This window comes from Delphinus delphis, chromosome 20 (genome assembly GCF_949987515.2).
Source record: "Delphinus delphis chromosome 20, mDelDel1.2, whole genome shotgun sequence".
NCBI lineage: Eukaryota > Metazoa > Chordata > Mammalia > Artiodactyla > Delphinidae > Delphinus > Delphinus delphis.
Window position 1 is genome coordinate 45,408,083 of NC_082702.1, and position 22,839 is coordinate 45,430,921.

General features: G+C 40.3%; 1 protein-coding gene across 1 annotated transcript in view; it reads left to right on the forward strand.

The window, feature by feature from the left end:
• Positions 1 to 22,839, forward strand: part of HYDIN (HYDIN axonemal central pair apparatus protein) — a 432,285-nt gene that overhangs the window by 95,855 nt on the left and 313,591 nt on the right. The window contains 3 exon segments of the mRNA XM_060000506.1: positions 4,793 to 4,912; positions 8,147 to 8,281; positions 21,562 to 21,761. Of these exon segments, the coding sequence (XP_059856489.1) occupies positions 4,793 to 4,912; positions 8,147 to 8,281; positions 21,562 to 21,761 (455 nt within the window).

Consider the following 22,839-nt stretch of genomic DNA (forward strand, 5'->3'; position numbering starts at 1 on the left):
TCCGTGGCATGTAGGATCTTCCCGAACCAGGGCTTGAACCCATGTCCCCTGCATTGGCAGGCAGATTCTTAACCACTGTGCCACCAGGGAAGTCCCAAGAGTGGTTTTTAAAAATGTGAATCAGAACATGTTACTTCCGTGTTGAAAACCACCTAGTAGCTTCCTGTTACCCTCATAGTTATAAGGTCCTGCATTATCTGATCCTGAGCCCTTCATAGTCTTTTCCTTCCTCTCTCCCCCAGCTCATTCTCCTCTAGCTGCTCTCCCCTCTTGCTGCTCTCCAAACACTCAAGGATAATTCTCACCCTAGGGCCTTTGCATTTGTTATTCCTTCTAACTGGAATGCTGTTCTCTCAGATCTTTGCGTGACTTGCTTCAGATCATTTCCTCAGAGAGGCCATCCCCCATTCACTCTGTCTCCTTGTCCTACTTTGGTTTTCTTCATAGCCTTATCACTGCCTGACCTCATATTATGTATTTCTTTTTTTAAAAAAATATTTATTTATTTATGTGGCTGTGCTGAGTCTTAGTTGAGGCCCGTGGGATTTTCGTTGCCGTGTGTGGGATCTTTAGTTACGGCATACGGGATCTAGTTCCCTGACTAGCGATTGAACCTGGGCCTCCTGCATTGGGATTGTGGAGTCTTAGCCCCTGGACCACCAGGGAAGTCCCTATTTCTTTATTTTTTATCCATTTCCTTAAGCATTTCAACTTCATGAGGCAGGGGCTTTATTGGCTTTGTTCACTACTCTATGCTCAACATATGGAAAATATTAGAAACTCAATTAGCATTTATTGAATGAACACATGAATTTTTCATCTCTTTGTCATTGTGATTATTATTATCACTCATCTTTGAAATAAAGAAGGGAATTCTTCCTGGACTTGCTGTTTGCAGGTAGTTAATGTTGAGGCGGAGCTCGGTAGGGTCACAGACCAGCAGGAACTCTCCATGATTCTAAGGGCAGCTCTTTATGAAAGCAGATCATATGTATGTGTTTATTTGGAAGGGAAATGAGAGGAAGGGAGGAGGAGTAACTGAGTTGTGTTAGCCTTTTCTTCTCCCCAGAGTTCTAACTTAGGGATTCTTATGATTCTTTTACCCTGTCTAAATGATGGACTCTTCCTATAAATATGCATTTTGTGTATTTTCCACGCAATTGTCAGTAGTTCAGTGTAGATCTTCTTTAATTTCTGTCGATAATGGTTTGTAGTTTTTCCAGGTAAAGTTCTTGCACATCTTTCATTGGATTTATTCCTATGTATTTTATGTTTTAGGATGTGATTTTAAATGATATTGTTTATAAATTTCATTTCCTAAATGTTCATTGCTAGTACAAAGAAATATAATTGATTTTTTATGTTGACCTTGTACTCAGTGACCTTGATAAATCACTTGTTAATTCTAATTTATCTATAGGTTATTTTGAATTTTCTAAATAAACAAGTTTTTGTTCTGGGGAAAATGTCAGTTTTGTTTCTTCTTGATCAAAACTTCTAGTGTTAAAATAGCCTTGTATTTCTGAGATAGACTCAACTTGGTCATGTATTATCTTTTTTATATATTGTAGGTTTCAGTTTGCTAATGATTTGCTTTTTTTGTTTTGATCTATGGTTCATGACCTATAATTTTCCTGTCTCCTGCTGTCTTTCTGAAATATATGAAAGTTATGCTAACAACATCATCATTAAATGGAAGACATTTAATTTTTTGTTTTTCTTTTTCATTGTAGTTTACTATAGGACATTATAGTTCCCTGTGCTATACAGTAGGACCTTGTTGTTTATCTATTTCATATATAGTAGTTTGTATCTGCTAATCCCAAACTCCTAATTTCTCCCTTTCCCACCCTCTTTCCCCTTTGGTAACCATAAGTTTGTTTTCTATGTCTGTGAGTCTGTTTCTGTTTCATAAATAAGTTCATTTCTGTCATATTTTAGATTCCACATGTAAGTGATATCATATGGTATTTGTCCTTCTCACTTACTTTACTTAGTATGATAACCTTTAGGTCCATTCATGTTGCTACAAATGGCATTATTTCATTCTTTTTTATGGCTGAGTAGTATTACATTGTGTATATATACCATGTCTCCTTTAGCCATTCATCTGTCAATGGACATTTAGGTTGTTTCCATGTCTTGGCTATTGTAAATAGAGCTGCTATGAATATTGGGGTTGCATGTATCTTTTTGAATTAAAGTTTTATCCAGATATATGCCTAGGAGTGGGATTGCAGGATCATATGGTAACTCTGTTTTTAGTTTTTTTTAAAGAACCTCCATACTGTTCTCCACAGTGGCTGTACCAATTTACATTACCACCAACAGTGTAGAAGATTCCTTTTTCTCCACACCGTCTCCACCATTTGTTATTTATAGACTTTTAATGATGGCCATTCTGACCACTGTGAGGTGGTAACTCATTGTGGTTTTGGTTTGCATAATTAGTGGTGTTGAGCACTTTTTCATGTGCCTATTGGTTATCTGTATTTCTTCTTTGGAGAAATGTCTATTTAGATCTTCTGCCCATTCTTTGATTGTTTCTTTTCTTGTTATTGAGTTGTATGAGCTATTTGTATATTTTGGAAATTAAGCCCTTGTCTGTTGCATCATTTGCAGATAATTTCTCCCAGTCTGTAGGTCGTCTTTTCATTTTGTTTATTGTTTCCTTTACTGTGCAAAAGCTTATAAGTTTGATTAGCTCCTATTTGTTTATTTTTGCTTTTATTTCTGTTGCCTTGGGAGACTGACCTATGAAAATATTGGTACAATTTATGTCAGAGAATGTTTTTCCTATGGTCTCTTCTAGGAGTTTTATGGTGTCATATCTTATGCTTAAGTCTTTAAACCATTTTGAGTTTATTTTTGTGTATGGTGTAAGGGTGTGTTCTAATTTCATTGATTTACATGTGGCTGTCCAGCTTTCCCAGCACTGCTTGCTGAAGAGACTGTCTTTTCTCCATTGTGTATTCTTACCTCCTTTGTCAAAGATGAATTGACCATAAGTGTGTGGGTTTATTTCTGAGCTCTGTTCTGTTCCATTGATCCATATGTCTGTCTTTGTACCAAAACCTTGCTGTTTTGATTACTGTAGCTTTGTAGTATTGTCTAAAGTCTGGTAGGGTTATGCCTCTAGCTTTGTTCTTTTTCCTCAGGATTGCTTTGGCAATTCTGAGTCTTTTATGGTTCCATATAAATTTTAGGATTAATTGATCTAGTTCTGTGAAAAATGTCATAGGTAATTTGATAGGGATCACATTAAATCTGTAGATTGCTTTGGGTAGTATGGGCATTTTAACAGTTTAATTCTTCCAATCCAAGAGCATGAGCTATCTTTCCATTTCTTTGAATCATCTTCAGTTTCTTTTATAAATGTTTTATAGTTCTCAGCATATGCCTTTCATCTGCTTCATCAGGTTTATTTGTATTTTGTATGTGATTTAAAAAACATTATTTATTTATTTATTTTTGGCTGCATTGAGTCTTCATTGCTGCATGTGGGCTTTCTCTAGTTGCGGCGAGCGGGGGCTACTCTTCGTTGTGGTGCACTGGCTTTTCATTGTGGTGGCTTCTCTTGTTATGGAGCATGGGCTCTAGGCACGTGGGCTTCAGTAGTTGTGGCTCGTGGGCTCTAGAGCGCAGGCTCAGTAGTTGTGGCGCACGGGCTTAGTTGCTCCGCGGCATGTGGGATCTTCCTGGACCAGGGCCCGAACCCGTGTCCTCTGCACTGGCAGGTGGATTCTTAACCACTGTGCCACCAGGGAAGCCCCAAGTTGTATTTTCTTTAAATGTTTGCCAGAATTTGCTTGTAGAGCTATTTGGGCCAGAGTTTCATCCATGAAAAGTTTTTACTTTACAGATTCAATTTCTCTAATAGTTAGGGAACACTTCATATTTTCGATTTCTTTTTGTGCTAGTTTTTACAAATTGTATCTTTTAGGAATTTATAATTTTAATCTAAATTTTCGCATTTGTTATCGTTTTACTTAGTTTGGGTTCTGTAGTAATGTTCCTATTTTTTATAATTGGCTCTTTTATAATTGGCCGTGTCTTCTTTTCTTGATCAGACTCAGGTATTTTATTATTTTTATTAGTCTTTAAAGACTCAACTTTTGGCCTTGTTGATTCTGTGGGACAGTTACTTTGTATTTCATTAATTTCTGCTGTTTTTGTTGTGTCGTTTTTGGTTTTTTGTTTGGGTTTTAATGTGTTTTTTATGTTTGCTATTGTTGTTCTAAATTATTGAGGTGGATACTTACATCTTCAATTTCCAAACTCTCTGCTGGGGTGCTCCCAGGATACAACCGTGAACTCAACACAGCATCGTGGGGTATTCTGAATTTTTAAGGGAAACATGGCAGTACTCAAAACCTGTTGGATGCTACATAAGCTATTAGCTTGAGATAATTCAGTTTTAACATTAGATAATACTGTTTTTTTAATCCCTCAGTGCCTCCAAACAGGTTTTTGTTGTTACAGCTTTTCTTCTTATTCTCATAGGGGAGTTGGCTCAAATTACCTTATTCACCATTACTGGAAATGGAAGTTTTGAGTTGTTGTTCTAACTAGCCTATTTTTTAAATTGAGGAACAAAACCTACTTTCTTTTGTATTAAAGAAGTTGATGACAATAACCTTACTGATTATAATAGTGTTTATAGTACTTTCCCCTCTTTGAATGTTTCCTTTGTTCTTGGTGTTAATATTCATAGGTATATGTAGTAATTTCTTATCTTCCCCAGTTGTTTCTGCCATTGTGTGACTATATGATTTTATTCTTTCAACTGCAGTTTCCAGGAATTGACCTGGATCAGGCCTTATTCCAGCCCTTTCCATCAGAAATTGTATTTCAGAACTACACTCCCTGTGAAGTCTATGAAGTTCCACTGGTTTTGAGGAACAATGACATAGTGAGTATGTTTGCTGGGATGACTGTACCTTTCATGGATCTATAAGAAGGGATTAGATAAAATGGGATCCTGTAGGGTCTTAGATAAGCTCTTGAACTTGATAGGCCTAGGAAGGCAGATAAAAACATGCCCTTTGACTATAAGCTTAATGAAGACAAGACTGTGTCGGTTGGTTTGTTGCTAAATGCTCAGTCCCAGGGCAGTACCCAACAACTGGTAAACTCCCAGTGTGTGCACTGACATTTTGTTGAATAAGAGATTGGCTAGATCAGTGTCATGAAGTTCTCATGAGTGACCATTTGGGCTAGGTTTTCATTTAATACAAGATGATTACTGTTCATGTTTACATACTCCACGTTAGAGCCACTATTTCCCCAATTGAAGGTATCAACTCTACTCATGAATTGCAGTTGTTGAGCCAATGCATTTAGATTCTGCAAATTGTATTAAAAAAAACAAAACAAAAAAGAAGATCCCCTTTTCTCTTTTCCATCTCCTCCCTTCTACCTCAGATAGCCTTCAGATTTTGTTTACAGATAGTTTTGGATGGCTTCTCCCACTGTCTGTACCTTGTTTCTTTGTGCTTGCAACTGAGGATTTCTTCTCCATCCTTATGCCTTTTCTTTCAGAGATATAGTAGGGTATATTTCAAGAAAGAGTATTAAATGACTGAAGAGTTCCTTGACACGTAACAATAATGAAAGGAAGAATAATGCAGAAGGTCAGCATGAAGCACAGTTAAGTGTGAAAAGTAATCAGGTAGGAAGGAAGGCATTAGAGAGATGCTAAGCATCAGGTGTTAAGGACAAGTAGAAGTACTAATGGGAGTCTTAGAATGTTGAGACAAAAATTCTAGCTATAATAAAGTAGGGAAAATAAGTGAAGACTATGCAAGAATTCAAGGCAAATGGGAAGACTTGCAGTTATATTCAGTACAGTAGCTCATTAAAGGAATCAGTGATGCCTTTCAGAGATCAATGGGGTGATTTAGTGACAGCAAAGTCAGACTTTGGAGAAAATGGAACATTTAGTTCTTCGCTGAAGGCGTGTTAGCAAGAGAAGCTCATGGGTTGGAAGCTAAAAGGTAGGCAGAGAGAAGAAAAACACCCCGAGGTGTTCAGGGTTATGTTCCTAGACCTCAGGAAGAGGTGAGTTACATAGACATTAGAACTCTCTCTTTTCATGCAGGGCTGCCAACCAATTTAGTTTCTCACTTCGAGTTCTTGTTTTCCCTTTCTCCATTACTTTTTGACTCTTGTTCAAGTTCTTTTAGGCTATTAAAGGCAGAGAGGAGCTAGTCCAAAGGGTACTTTGGGTACTCCTCCCCAGCCATAAGCAAGAAATGCTTGTCACTGAGTGTATATGTGCACGTCAAGGATAAGAGGCATGTGTGAGTCTTGTCTGCCAAAGGGCATTCAGTTCTCATGTATAAAACCCACACTTCTTGGTAAGATGCTGCTAGAGTATTGGATCCCATGAAAGGACGGTCCTCATCTAAGGAAAGTTCAGCTATCAGCAAGCAGACAGATTCTGTAGGCTAGGCGGGCTTGTTCTTGGTGAGTTACTCCCAGGACCTTCATACGAGGTGGCTGATGTAAGCCTGCTTCTCTACTTCTTGGTTCATGGATATGCAAGGAACCACTGAGATACATTTGGGGCACTGAGAAATGCTTTCTATGTCATTTACCTTTTATTTGCTTCCTGACAGCCATGGAGTACAAAAGACAGAGCCTGTTTGGTCTTTGTTTCTCTACCTCTCTCAAACACACAAGTTGAAAGTAAGCCATGAACACTCGACAAGCCACAACACAATTCACTTGGGGTATAATTATAAACACCCAGACTCCAGAGTCAGACTAATCTGGGTTCAGATTCTAGGTGAACTGTCTCCCAGCTGTAGACTTTGGGCAAGTCACTTCACTTCTCCAAGCTATGGGGATAAGAATAGCACCCATTTCAATAGGTTGTTTGGAATATTAAATGAGATAATGGATGTAAAGTACTCAGCTCAGTGTCTGTCCTATAATAAGCACTAAAGCAATGTTACTATTCTTCTTCTTATTAGTGTTGCTGTTGTTTTCCTTTCTAGTTTTTAATCCACAGTTAGGCTCTTACTAAAGTATTCCCAGCAAGCTTATATGGCATCATTCATGAACACCACTGCACATTTCTCTTACCAGCAAAGCCAATTCTATTCCTACCAGATTTGTACACATCTCTTTCTTACCTCCCCACTCTCTAGTCTTGAGATCTGTCTGAATTCTCTCTGCATTTCTTCTTCCCTTCTGCATCTGGGTTTCAGCTTTGAGAGGTTGTGGGAGTTCCTGTTTCCTCATATTTCACCTGAGACTCCTAGGACATACTTAACTATAGTTAACTTTCTTCTGCCCCCTTTGAGTTTTTAAAAAAACAGTCCTCTCCCATTCCTGTGTCTCTAGAACCTCCACTCCTGACCAACCCCCTTCTCACATTTACATTTCTTTTACTGCTTGGGGCTATCTGAGATAGAAATATGTACTCTGGATGAGGCAAGCAGAGCAGAGGAATAAGACTGTAAAAGGATGGGACTGTTTGAAGCTGCTCTGAGACTGGCCTTGGGGATTGTACTGCCCTCTGTGTTCTTACTTCACAGTGGTGTTTAGGTAGGACAGTCCTATAGGGAGGGAAGGTGGAGTTAGGCCGGGACTTGATCCGGAACACCATTGCTTGGTAAAGCTGTAGCACTTATGGCAAGTGTCTGTTTCCTCATCTGTAGAATGAATTGTAATGAAGCTCAAAGGTTATTGTGAGGATCAAGTGGCATCTCGTGTACAGTGGATGATCCATAGCGGGAGTGCAGTAAGTGTGATTTCTTCTCCCAGAGCAGTTCTCAAATGTTGGGAAGTCCAGTGCAGCTCCACCGTGTGGGTGGGGTTTTAGATGATTAAGCAGTTAGTCTTCGAAAATAGTCACATTTAAATAATAAAATAAAGATTTGCAATAACAAATTGAGTAATAATAAAAATGTTAATAAAAATTAAAGCTAAAGTACATTGAGTGCTTACTTTGTGTGAGGTCCTGGGGTAAAGGTAAGTACTGTCATCTCCTTTTACACTCGAGGAAACGGAAGTTCAGACCTAACCAAAGTCACATGGCTAGTAAGTAGCAGATGGAGATTTCACATTTAACTGCAAGGCCTGTCCTTTTTCTTCTGCTTTCACATGTACAGTGCCCATTATTGTGTTTTTCTTGCAGGTTCCAAGGATGGTGAAAGTTGTTGAGGAAAGTTCACCTTACTTTAAAGTAATCAGCCCCAAAGATATTGGCCACAAAGTAGCACCAGGAGTGCCGTCCGTTTTCCGAATCCTCTTTAGTCCAGAGGAGAACAAGGTAACAGCAGCGCTGGCAACAAACTGGTTGAATGCGCGTCACTAGCAGTTTGCAATTCTGAGCATTCGAGGAGGTGGTGTTGGTGGTGGTATTGTTGGTGGTGGTTTTAGTGGTATTGGTTGTGGTGGTGGTGTGGTGGTGGTGGTAGCTGTGTCGTCGACAGTGTTGTTGGTGTCGTTGATGGTATCGGTGGTGGTGGTGTTGATGGTGGTATTGCTGGTGGTGGTGGTGAGGAGAGGAATGGTGAGGGTGGATGAGAGGAGGGGATGGTGCACCACTGGAAATACGGAGAGAATTGTCAAACAGTGATGAGGGCTTATATGAGCTGCAAGTAGCCAGAGTGTAAAGAAGGGTAATCCTGGATGCTCCCATGGAACCTACTTCAGCATATTTATGTTGGATCGTACAGCTATTTATGTTGGACTGTACACCAAAAAGGAAAAGATGTGGCCCGGGTGCAATGAGCTGAGACAAAGGGTAGAGATTATGCCTTCTTGGAAGTTTGGGATTCTTGTTAGTTGCATCCCTCCTCCCCACACTCTAACTAGTTTAGGAAAGAGTCCTAAGATCCAATATTGATCACAGTATCAGCCTCATTAATGGCAAAGAATATGGCCAGGACCTGAGGCCATATTCTGCTCCTCAATGACCGGTAGATAACCAGTCCTCCGTGAAGGGGTGACCTCACCAGTAGCTCTTCCTGAGCACGAGTGGAGAGGCTAGAGCCAAAAGCAGAGACCTGCCCTGTCTGCTTATCCTTGTCTGCACACAGACCGGCTAGAAAGAGCCTGAGTTCAAAAAGAGGCCGTTTCCCTCCAGCATCACCACAGCTGTCAGGAATCTAGCCTATTCTCAGGCTCTCCTCAGTTGTATAAATTCCAGTTACTTCTGGAAGGAAAATCTAGCTTGGGCGACTGAGGGAGGAGGCTTCTCCCCAGCCCTTCTCCAAGACTGCAGAATTGTGGGTTGAGTTTTCCTCTGTAAGGGCCAAAGTGGGGACTTGTGTGGAGGAGGAAAGGGCTTTTACCAGCATGACTGAAAGAGCGAGGACAAAAAACAAGGCTAAAATAGGCATAACAAAATGTCAGGTTATATATAATGTTAAATAGTGTGTTTGCTTATCTGTATTGTGCCGTTATGGTTGGAATCAAAAGAGCATAATGGAGACACAGAGAACTAGCTTTGAATCCCTGCTTCTCCATCACTAATACTTATTAGCTGTTGTAAATGTCATTACCAGTATTCCTGGTGCTGGTGCTACTGTTTCTGCTTTTCTGGATAGCAGGGATAGAGAATTTAATGTGGTCTGCCAAGCATACATCACTGGAGCAAGTGGTTAGAAATTTCATTACTATTATACTGCTGTTATTTTTCCACTCTGTAGTATTACTGTTTGTTTCTTGGGCTGTGTTTATGAACTTATCATTTTGTTTGGGGTATTATTGAAATAAACAGAAAGATAAATAGTTCCAGAAGTAGTGCTTTTTGTTACACGTTATTGAAGTCCTTATTTTTTTCTCCAGGCTCTATATCTGAATGCTCTCTGTGAAGAGAACAGTACTTGGATTTAGTTTGGGTGTCAAATTTTCCTACACTGTCAATTAATTATAAAAGCTGAATATAATAAGCTTTTGTGCAGCCTGAAATACTAAGCTTGCTGGATTTGAGGAGTTGGCTTTCCTTAATTTTTTTCTGTGCTGGAGAAAAAAATGTCTTCTGTTGAATAAGTATTATTCTACCTGTAGGTAGTCTGGCTGAGAAAGGGATACACAGAAGTTTCTGAAGAGGTGGAATGTTCTATGTCATGATAGATGTGTGGGTTACATGGATGAATTCATTCATCAAAATTGTATATTTAATATTTGTGCACTCCAAAATATCTAAACTTTACCTTAAAAACTTTTAAAGTATAAAAGCAATAGAAAGGTGAATGGATGGAGGTACAGATGAAACCAGAATGACAGAATGTTAATAACTGTTGAATCTGGGTGATGGATACATGGGATTTGTTATACTATTCTGTTTTATTTGTGTATATTTAAAATTTTACCACATCAAATGTTAAAAGCAAAGGGGGAGAGATTTTATTACTGCTTATCTATACAGCAAATAAATAACTGAAATATATTTTAGGTGAGTTTGTATTTACTTTAAGTATGAAATGCCAGCATTCCCATTGAGGCTTATTACTTGGCTATATTTCGTGGAAGCTTATCTTACTCCTAGTTTTTTTTTTTTAATAAATTCATTTTATGAATTTGTTTTTGGCTGTGTTGGGTCTTCGGCTTTCTCTAGTTGTGGTGAGCGGGGGCTACTCTTCGTTGCTTATCATTGCGGTAGCTTCTCTTGTTGCAGAGCACGGGTTCTAGGCACACGGGCTTCAGTAGCTGTGGCACGCGGACTCAGTAGTTGTGGCTTGCGGGCTCTAGAGCGCAGGCTCAGTAGTTGTGGCGCACGGGCTTAGTTGCTCCGCGGCATGTGGGATCTTCCTGGACCAGGGCTCGAACCTGTGTCCCCTGCACTGGCAGGCAGATTCTTAACCACTGCGCCACCAGGAAAGCCCACTCCTAGTTTTTTTATTCCCTCTTAGCATTCCATTTCACGAACATTGCCTATGCCCTATGGGGAAAGCCTTAATTAAAAAAAATAAGTTAAATGTTGTTTTACTGTTTCTTCTTCTAAGTATTTGAAAGTTATCAATGGTTACATGCATGTATGAGGAGAGAGAGAGTGAGTATAATGGCTACCTATGAGAAACTTATCTAATTTTGGACACATTAGGATTTTATGTTGGATTGGGCTCTAAGCTATGAAATAATTGACATAATACGTTTTTCTAAGGACGTAGTGATTTCTCCTTCTGCTGACTGTCTAAGACTGATGGTGGGTTTTTGGGGAAGCTCCTGCTGCTAGTTTTGGTTCCCTTTATCTGCAAAGATCCTGCCACCCTTGCACCATCAGCAGGGCTCCATTCCAGTAGTTTTTCCAGTCGTCTGGGCATCTACATTCACTCTTACTGTTGGAAAACCAACAGGGCCATGCACAGAATGACCAGCTAGGGTTAGTTGTGCTGTTGTGCTGTTAGTTGTGCTGCTCCAGAATGTAGCAGAGGAGTACTAGAGCCAGATTTATTTCAGGAAGAATAAAAGTCAGTCTTTTCACTGTGTCACTTTTTCTCCAGTTGGCCAAATTGATAGCCAATGTGCATATGTATTTTTCCTCCTTATCCCCTGCTGATCTGAACACACTCCATTCTCATTTACCCTCCTCACACCTGGAGGGTGAGATATGTAAATTGCAGCATGCCACAGTTTAATAAGCCAGTCCCCTTTCAATTGGATTTTCAGCACCCATGTATATTAGCATGTCGAAGATGATAATGCAATTTATATTTTTTCCTGTCATCTATTAATCTAGCTTCCTGGAGATTTAACTTGTTTAGAATGCCAAATACCCAGATAACAGGTGCAGGAAATTCACTTTGGCTTTCCTTATCTCTTCTTTTCACATGGACTTGAAAAAAAAAAAAAGATTGGATATGTTATTTATCTAATAATCCTAGTGTACATGTCATGGATGGTAGAAATATAGTAATCAATGTTATCATAACACTATAAAATTCTGGAGACAGGCATTTTTCTTGACCTCTTAAATCTGTATCTTTACTATTAAAAGGAGTATAAAAATATTAGGCTTATGTAGGAAAGCAAAACTGGGTACTTTCTTGGACTTAAGAAAGCATCTCTTTGTAATAGTGTTGGCATATGGAAATGGCAGCAGTGGTCTGAAGAAAATATGAAGTGATGTAATCTTATTGCTCAGTTATGTGTTGAGAAAATATCTAGTTTGTTGTCAAAATAGTTTTCTTGATTTGTTACTATGAAATTTAAAGAACATGGCCCAAGAAAAGTAGAAAAACGTTGACATAATTTGTTACCCAGGTGTGTAACATTAATGAACTATAGTGCCAGCACTTTGAATTAAAGTATAGATGTCATAAGATTTTCTACAATCAGTGATTCTTGTTGACAGAAATAATGATAGGGATTTAGTTTTCTTCCTGCCTAGCATTCACCCTCCCTGGTTCTGTCTGGGTTTCCCCTGTAATCCAGGTGCCTAGTACGGGGCCTAACATATAGGAAGTGTGCAATAAATATTTGCCAAGTAAGATAAGGAAGTTAATCTCAAGAAAATATAAGGTAGTTTCTTCAACTTGAGGATGGCCTGAAGATGATAAAAGCAAAGGCATATAAAAAGGGGGCTCAAATATCTTTTTGTGCCATGAATGTATTAGATGTTAACTTTTTTTCCCGTCATTTCAACCAGGAGAAAGATATCTAAGAAGGCTTATTTAAAGGTGTTTCTTCCCATTTTGTTTCATATCTTCAGTGAGCCACATCACTACTTTCTAGCTTTCTGGATTTGACAAATATCATTTTATAATACGGCTAATGAGGATCTCAGGCATTCTCTTTATGAAGAACTCTTGATAATGTAGTATCCAAATAAAGATATTAAGATGAATATTATTTCACTCGCTCTGCACCAGGCCCAGTTCTGTCAGCCAGGATCCAGTGGAGAATAGAAGAAGCTTGGCCTTCATGGAGCTTATGTTCCACAATGAATAAGCAAACAGGTCATTTAATGTCAGATATTGACATGATAGAGAACAGAGAGTGATAGAGAATGGGGACTGTTTCCTTTCAGTAGGAAGATCAGGGGAGACTTCTCTGATGAGGTAGCATTTGGGCAGAGAGCTAAACGGGGAGGATATTTGTGTGGGAGCAGGAACAGCACTTACAAAGGCCCTGTGACAGAAATATGTCTGGCAACAGGTCAGGGAAGTGCAAGGCCAGTGTGGCTGGAGCGGAGGAAGCTGCTGGGAAAATGGTAGGAGACAAGGTTTGTAGAGGGTAAGACCATGAAGCGTCTTAGAAATCATGCAAAGTAGAATAGGAAGCCACCATAAGTTATTTAAAATATTTCTATTATGGAAGCTTTCACTCATATGTAAAAATATAGAGAATGATATAGTGAACTGTCATCCCCCAGATTTTCAAGCTATCAGTGCATGACCAATCTTGCTTCATCATCCTGTCGCCTGCCTCAGAGGATTTTGCAGCAAGTCCCATACATCATTTCATTGTAAATACTTCATTGTTTGTCTCTAAATGATAAGGTCCTTTCTAAAAGTTAACGTAACCACAGTACCATTATCACACCTAAAAAATGACAGGAACTCCTTAATATCATCAGATATCTGTCAGTACTCACATCTCCCCAGTTGAGTAATATGAAAACATATATGTATATGTAGAGGTGTGTGTATATATGTATATAAATATCACATAAATCAATGATATATGTGCATTTTAAGTTGCTTAAATCAATCATATGTATATGTGTAAGTTGGTTTGCTTAAATTGGGATCCATACAAGGTACTGAGTGCAACTCCACCAGATTCCATAGAATGATCCTCCATCCCCTCTGTTTCCTATAGACTGGTAATTAGGTCTAGAGCCTTGTTTAGATTCATGTTTGATTTGGAGGGGCCAGAATTCTTAGGTAACATGGTATTTCCTATTACATCACATCGAGAGGCACAAAATGTGTGTTGTTACACTTTATTTTTGTAATGAGTTAATAAGAATCCTGAGGTACAGTTCATACAGGAAAGATAGGATAAATGCTTGTTTCTTTCCCTTTATCTGCCCTGGTGAGTTTTGATTAGGAATGACGTATCTGGCTTACATTTTTAAGATCACTCTGGTTGCTGTGTGGAGAATAGACTGAAGGGTGTGAGGCATAATGGCTAGTTGTCTACTCTTAACATCCATTTTCTCTTTCCTCATTGGTAAGAGAATCACATGTTTTGATTGGATTCGTTGCTGCTAGAAACAAAATGTTGCATTTCCCCAGCCTCCTTTGCAGCTGCATGTTGTCTAAATGTTGGCCTGTGAGATGTGAGCAGGACTTCCAAACGCATGTACTTGACGGAAGCTGACACAGTGGAAAGTGCTCTATTCTACCTTCTCCTGCCTGCAGCTTGGCTGTGAGAATAGCTGGCATCCCAGGAATCACTCTGCCCCATCTGGCGACATTGAGGATGGACCCTGTGCTAGACTGGTAGAGCAGGAATTTAGGAATTTGTGTCTCTCATGACACTGTGGAGTCACCATACCAACCTGGCCCAACTACCTCTGGACTTTCTAGGAGAGAAATAAACTTCTAGCTGCCTAGTTTAAGTTGCTCTTATTTTCTTCTGTTCCCTGTTATATGTAGCAGAACTGAACCCTGATGAATATAGAGACAAGAGCCTATTGTAATAGTTTGCGAGAAAAAGATGAGGATGATTTGGATGAGGGTGGTAACAGTGAGGTGATGAGAAGTAGGTGGACAAAGGATTTATATTTTTATGGTAGAGCTGTCAGGGTTTGCTGATGAATTAGATAAAGGGTGTGAAGAAACAGGAGTCTAGTTTCTCATAATATTTTGGCCAGCAGCCGACCGAATGGTGCCACCATTTGCTGAGATATGGAAAGTGGAAGAAAAACAGGTTAACGAGGCTGGGTAGGAGTGAGGTAGGGACTCAGGAGCTCTGTTTTTTTATATGTTAAGTTTGAACTTCCCTTTAGACATCCAAGTGGAAATATCAAGGAAGCAGTTGGACACAATTGTCTGCAATAAAGGGGAAATGTTGGGTCTACAGACAAATATTTAAAAGTCATAGTGTAATGATGCTACTTACCACCAAGGGTGGAGGAGATGATGCTGGGAGTGAGTGGAGATAAAGAAGAGGGTGGAAAGAGGAGGAGATGCCAACAGAGGATGACACTAAGAAGGGGTAGTCGTGAAGTAGGAGGAAGGCCAGGAGACTGCAGTGCTCTGGAGTCCAGGTGGATAAAGTATTTTTAAAAAAGAAGGAGAGATCAACTGTGTCCAAAGCTATAGGATAAAACAAGGATGTGGACTTAGCCATTAGATTTGGCAAAGTCATTAGTGACCTTGGTGAGAACAGTTTCTGTGGAATGTTGGGTAGAGAAGTCTGATGGGGTGGGTAGAAGAGAAAAGAGAAAGTGAGGAGGTGGTAATATTGAGTATAAATAACACCTTTGAGGAGTTTTGCTGTAAAGGGTAATTGGAAAAATGGGGCAGTAGCTGGAGGTGGATGTTGAGATTGAGGGTAGTTTATTTAATATTTAAGTTGAGGCTATTTAAGCATTGTTGTAAGCTGATGTTTAAGTTATTTAAGCATTGTTATAAGCTGTGAATGTTCAGTAAAGAGGGAAATTGATGCTTTAGGAAAATCCTAAGGTGAGTGAGAAGGATTGAAATCTAGTACGCAAGGAAAGGGTTTGGTCTTAGATAAGAACAGGAATGAAGGCAGAGTATATGGGTATAGATACAGGTAGATTGGTAGATTTAAGGTAACTTAGAAAGCAAAAAAGCTAAACAGGAAATTAATTACCTTAAGTGGATGATTTGTACATGAATCATGAAGTAACCACATTATCGTTGTATACTAATGATAAAAATACTCAAAGTAAATTTGGAAGTCCTCGGGTCACTTTACAAGCCAAAGATCAGAGGTCATTCCTTTTTAATAGGTGGAGAAGTATAGATGCCCCTAGGAAGCTGAGACCCCAGGTAAATCATATGAAGAGTCAGAGTGGTAGAGGATAAGGCCCGAGAGACCTGATCAGTCTTGTTTTTAAACTGATGAGGACTTGAGAACTAATTCTTCCCTTTAGAGAGGTGAATTTCAGATTGAGTACTTTTAACTGGTTAGGGAATTTATAACATTTTTCAGGGACAGTGAGTATTAAATGTGCTGAGTCCTAATCAAATCTGGTTTTACTCTGTGTTAGCCATTCCACCATCAAGTTTAGGAGTGGAGAAAAGGGAGAAAGAGGATTGTGACGGCTTAACCGCACTGGCTGTGCTTGCACTTGAATGCCTGCGGAGTCGTTTGCTGCAGTAGAAGACATCATTTTCCTTTGCCTGAGTTGTTAAAGGACAGAATTATTGCCACGTTTGCTTTCTATCATGGAGCTAATATAAAATCAAGATTCATTCTTTTCACTTCTCAGAGTCAAATCTGCCACTTGCATATTCCACTGCCTTTTTTTTTTTTTTTTTTAAGTTTGGAGGATAGGCAGGTTGGAAGGAAGGCTAATGCACAGAAAAAAGAATGGATAGGCAGTTTCATCTGGAGGCCATTGTTATATAGAATAACATTTTGGGATATGAAGTAATTCATTGCTAAGTCTCATAGTAGACGGGAGAGAGTTTGGAATAAATATTTTGGCTCTGAATGGTGACCTGATTGCTCTGAATTTAAGTACAGAGGAAGGAAGTACATCAACTGAAGTAATTGCTTAGCTTGCAGACTGACAAAGCCCCCCAAGTCATAACATCTGAATTAATTTTAAGCCAGTAGAGCAATATATAATTGTATATTATATAGTCTAATATAGTCATATTAAATACAGAGCTTAAGAGATTGGAATACATTTTTAAGGAGTTTAAAGAATTTCTTCGTATTCTTTTATATGACTTGATTATGAAAAAATATATAATTCTGATCAAACTTCAAATCTTCCTCATTTGGAAATTTGAATATTTCAGTTAGCCTCCTAAAGTATTTTCAGCTGTCTTCAATTCCTTATAGAACAAGGCAGAGAATATGTAAACATAGAATAGATTACTTGGAGATCCCCTCTCATCGTGGATTCAGCAGCATCTTTTGTTCTTTCTCTCAAAGCCTCAGTTAATATTAAGTTTTCACATGTGCCAGCAGCTTTCCAGTTTCTAATTCCCAACAAAACCTTTGCTTGCTGGGTTTGATCTCCTAAGAAAAAATGAAAACAGTACTTATCTCTTTAGGATTCTGATGTAATCAGACTAGACTGTTTTGTTGTTGAATGCTGTGGAGTTTTCTAGGATCAAGTATGCTTCGTGTAATTTGTACTTTCTTATACCTGAATGGCATAATTTTTGAGCCTGGCATTACCATGCAGAAACCAGAATCACTTCAAGAGCTAAGAGTCCAACAACTCAATTTAAATAAATTTCATGAATACTGTCCATTAATTGTTATTACTTGCTCCTACCTTAGGACTTTCATGTTTGCACCTCTCCTTGCCAGGAACGCTCCATTCCTATATCTTGCCTGACTGGATGCTTTGGCTATTCAGGTCTCTATTCGAAGGCCACCTCCTCAGGGAGGCCTCCTTGGTTGTTCTAACCTAAAGCAGCTGCTTCCCATATTATCACCTTACCATGTTTTATTTTCTTCAAAGTCCTTGTCGTTTTTTGAGATTATCTTGTTCCATTATTATCATCATTACCAGGATTATCATTATTATCCTAACAACAAGTACACAAATTGAGTTTTCCTACGTGCCTTACACAAAACATTGTATTTTATGCAACACTTTAGTAATGACAGCTAACATTTATTGAGTACTTAACTACTCGCCAAGCTCTAGGCTAAGCATTTATTGCACTAGGCCAGGTCAGTTTCATCTCTTGCCTGGACTACTGCAGTGGCTGCCTAACTGGCCACCCTTTTTTCATCTTAGCCTCCTTACAGTTCGTTGCCTACATAGCAGCTAGTAATTCTTCTAAAACATAAAATCAGGTACATCATGATCCGCTTTCAGCATCTTTAATGTTTTTGTCCATCCTCAGGTCCTAACAATGGCTTACAAGCTCCTGTGTGATCTGGCTTCCCACAACCTCTTTGCTGCATCTCTAACCTCTCCTTACCTTATTCCCCTATGGCCACAGTCTCTGAATCATGCTTCGCCCAGATTACCACCCACCCCCATGACGTCATTTCTCCTTTCACTTAGATTTCTGCTGGAATGTCACCTCCTCATAGAGGCCTTTTCCCACTCACTCTTTTTTTTTTTCTTGCGGTACGCGGGCCTCTCACTGCTGTGGCCTCTCCCGTTGCGGAGCACAGGCTCCGGACGTGCAGGCTCAGGGGCCATGGCTTACGGGCCCAGCCACTCCGCGGCATGTGGGATCCTCCCGGACCGGGACACGAACCCGTGTCCCCTGCATCGGCAGGCGGACTCTCAACCACTGCGCCACCAGGGAAGCCCCCCCCCCACTCACTCTTTATTCCCTTATGCTTTATTTCTCTTCACTCAGCATTATAGTACTCATTTGCCTGTTTTTAGCAAATATTTGTTGAATGTTTACTAAGTACCACGCCCTGTTCTAGGAGCTGGATATGTGAAGTCAATACGATGGGCAGAATCCCTGTTGACATGGAGATATGGGGGGAGGCATACAATAGACTCAATAAATAGGTAACATCTATAATATATTAGGTGGCTCTGGGAAAACTAAAGCAAACGAAAGGTTAGGGAGTGATGGGACAGGAGAGGGAGAGTTAAGTTTACAATAGGGCAATCAGGGGAGACCTCAGGGAGAAAATGGACATTGTGCAAAGTCCTGAAGGAAGTGAGGGAGCAAGCAATGTGAATAATTACAGGAAAGCATGTTCTGGATGGAACGAACATCGAGTTTGAAGGCTCTGAAGGGAGAGCATCTCTAGAATACTCAAGAGACAGCAAGGAAACCTGTAGCTGGAGCACAGACGCAAGTGGGGGAGGGGGGAGGTGTGGCCAGAGAAATGACAGGGGTGCCAGACCCTAGCACTCAGAGCCCCCCAGCTCTCTGCTTGGGAGATTTTGAATGGAGGAGCCTCCTGAGCTGACTTATATTTTAACTGGATCCCTCTGGCCCTTGTGTGGAAAATAGACTTTAGGGAGCAAGGGTTGAAATAGAGTCCAGTTAGCCCAGGAAAGATTGGAGTGGCTAGGGTCAGGGTGGCAGGGTGGAAGTAGTGAGACGTGTTTGTGGTCTGGATATATTTTGGAGGTCAGTCCTACGAGATTTACTAAGAAATTGAGAAACAGAGTGATCAAGGATGCCTCATGCCAGGATATTAAATCCAGGCCAGTGGAAGGATGGAGATTCATGTACCAAGATGGAGAGGCAGTGAGGGGACAGATTTAGGGTGGAAGGAAGGTCATGAGCAGGACCTCAGTTGGCATTGTGGAGCTTTTGTGGGCATGAGAAAAAGGCTGCCCCTCTAGGCCGATTCAGTTGGAGCCAGCAGAGTGGACTGGATTTCAGGCCCCGTTCCTTCCCTGGGTAGGGTATCTTTATGCACAGTTGCAGGCAGTGGCGTTAGTCAGCAGCTTCGCTTTGGGCCATGGTAAGTTTGTATCCAGTGAGATGTTGATCTGGCTGCTGGGTATGAGTTTGGAGTTCAGGGAGGCAGAGAGACTGCAGGTGTAAAGCTCTGTCGTGGGAACATTCCTGGCTATTTTCTCTTTATATTTATTTAATATATTTGTGTATGTATTGCATTGTACATTAGATATGCTTTATTTACCTGCTCACTGTCTCTTCCGTCACTATGTAAGCTCGAAGTGATCCACGTCTGCCTTTACTACTCAGTTGAATACCCAGACCCAGCTCGGTGCCTGGCACCTGGACACTTAATAAACATGGTTATATGCATAAACGAATTGGGGATACCAGTGCTTTCTACTTGTCCTGTGGGTTTCGTGAAATTGAGTGCATGGCCAGGTCTAAATGTCAGTCAGTATGTCAGACATTCCCATTCCTGCTCTGTGCCTAAAGTCCAAAGAGAGGTTTTAAACCTCCACCACTGAAAACCATTTACTGCATGATTACCAAAAGGAAACTTAAGTTCCAAGAGGCCTTTATACTTATAAAGATTGCCTTGCAGCCAAAACACACACTAAAATGATGGGGAAACTTAAAATGAAGGAAAATGAACCTTGTTTAGATAGCAAATTCCTTTCACAGTGACTTCTGAGCCTATTCTTTTTTATTTTATTTATTTATTTTTGGCTGCATTGGGTCTTTGTTGCTGCATGCAGGCTTTCCCTACTTGTGGGGAGCGGGGGCTACTCTTTGTGGTGGTGCGCAGGCTTCTCATTGTCGTGGCTTCTCTTGTTGCGGAGCATGGGCTTTAGACGCGTGGGCTTCAGTAGTTGTGGCATGTGGGCTCAGTAGTTGTGGCTCACGGGCTCAGTAGTTGTGGCGCACGGGCTTAGTTGCTCCGTGGCATGTGGGATCTTCCTGGGCCAGGGCTTGAACCTGTGTCCCCTGCATTGGCAGGCGGATTCTTAACCACTGGGCCACCGGGGAAGCCCCCTGAGCCTATTCTTGAGGAGACTGTTAATGCTTTCCTTTCACATTTAGGTTTGCTTGTTGGTGATGGTTTACTTTTAACTTTTTCTTTGTTGCATTGAGGATGAGATTTCCATTTTCCTATCTTATGAGAGGAGATAAAGGGTGACTTAATTCAGCATTTCTGTTGCATTTAGACTCAAGATTGGGGACGATGGATGCCTAGGGCCTCAGCATTTTTATTTGGAATGGTCAGTAATGGCTTTGCCCAAGAGGTGAGGTTTACAAAGGGCTTTGAATAGGTTAGCGATTGTTGTATAATGACAGACCACTCCCAAATTCAGTTATGGATATTATGGCTCACCAGACTGTGGTTTAGCTAATCTTGACTGGGCCCACCCATGAGTTGGGTAGGCAACTCTGCTTAACTTGGCTGGGCTCTCTCACATATCTGGGGCAGTAGGCTGGTCTAGCATGGGACGTCTGGGCTCCTATCCTGCCGTAGGCTAGACCAGGCTTGTTTACATGGCAGAGTTTCAAGAGCAAGAATGGAAATGCCCAAAGCTTCTTGAGGCCTTAGCTTGGAACTGGCATAGCATAACGTCTGCCACATTCCAGTGGTCAAAGCACAGGGTAAAGAAATAGACTCCACTCATGATGGAGAAGCTGCACAGTCATATTTCAAAGAGTGTGGTCATAGAGAGACCATTATTCGGAGCTATCAGTCTAACACATGGCATGAAGGATAAGTAGGTAGGGTTTAGCAGGAGGACGTGAAGTTACTGGTGTGAACCTCCTCTGATCTAAAGAAGAATGAGCCTCAACTGTCCCGCATCCCACCTCCCTAATATCCAGGAAACACAAGAAGCATAAGCTTCTCTATTGGCTTGTAGGTTTTAATACTTGAACTGTTCTCTTTTTCTTAGAAAAGAGTATCTCATTGAAGGTACATCCATAATTGTCTTGAGAAGGTTTCATAGAATATATATATATATTAAGTTGTTTTGCAAGATGCTTGGCATACAGCCATATTTCTTGCAGTTATCTTGGTCATGTTGGTGTTTCCACAAGTAATGATTATACCCTTCTCTTGTAGGACTATGCCCATATGTTGACCTGTGTCACTGAAAGAGAAAAGTTTATTGTGCCCATCAAAGCTAGAGGTGCACGAGCCATCCTAGATTTTCCTGACAAGCTGAATTTTTCTGCTTGCCCTGTTAAATACAGCACTCAGAAGATTCTGCTGGTGCGAAACATTGGCAACAAAGATGCTGTGTTTCACCTCAAAACTCATAGGTACGCATTCCTTCAGCTTTTGTTTTTGATTGATTATAACTAAATCTAGTCAGCACATGTAGTCTCCTAGAATAGCAGTCAAGATGCAACTGCTTATTACAGTCTTCACTTGCAAGGATGGGAGACCTCAATGATGTGGGGCAGACTACTTCTTCATCCCACGAGGAACCCAAAATTCAAGGTTACCTGTTTGGGTACGGGTGGTTTTCTGAAATGCTGGATAAGAGACTTTCTATTTAGCATAGTGAATGGCTCATGGGAATATATTAATAAACATATTTGTTGTGACTGAGACTTTTATAACTGGCTGTATTAGTTTTCTACTCCTATTGTAATAAATTACCACAAACTTCATGGCTTGAAACAACACAAATCTATTACCTGACCCTTCAGTAGATCAGAATTCTCACTGGGCTAAACTCCCAGTGTGGGCAGGGCTGTGTTCTTTTCTGGAGGCTTGATGGGAGGATCCATTTCTTTGCCTTGTCCAGCTTTACAGGCCACCCACAATTTTCTTATCTGAAAAATGGGGGAAAGTAGCCACCTTATGGGGTTGTTGTGAGGAATAGATGAATTAATAAACATAAACTGCTGGTATATAGCAAGTACTGTATAGTGAGTGTTTCTTCTTTTATTGTTTCTTTAAATGACCTACTGCCAGTGTGGTGGGCAGAATAATGGCTCCTCAAATATGTGCATGTCCTAATCCCCAGAACCTGGAAATGTGTAGTGTTATGTGACAGAGGGGACTAGGGCTGTAGATGTCATTAAGGTTGCTAATCAGCTGACCTTAAAATGGGCAGATTATCCTGGATTATCTGGGTGGGCCAAGTGTAATCACAAACATCTTTAAAAGTAGAAGGAGGCAGAAGAAGAGTTTGAAGTGATGAGATATGAGAAGAACTCAACCTGCTTTGAAGATGAGAAAGCTGAGCAATAGAGAGGTTGTATAACTTGCTCAAGAGCACATAGCTAGTAAGTGAAGCTGTTTGATTTTAATCTGATAATTTATGGTGTAGCTATAGTGTAGTAGACATTATGGGACAATATAAATATTATGGGACAATCCTTGCCCTCA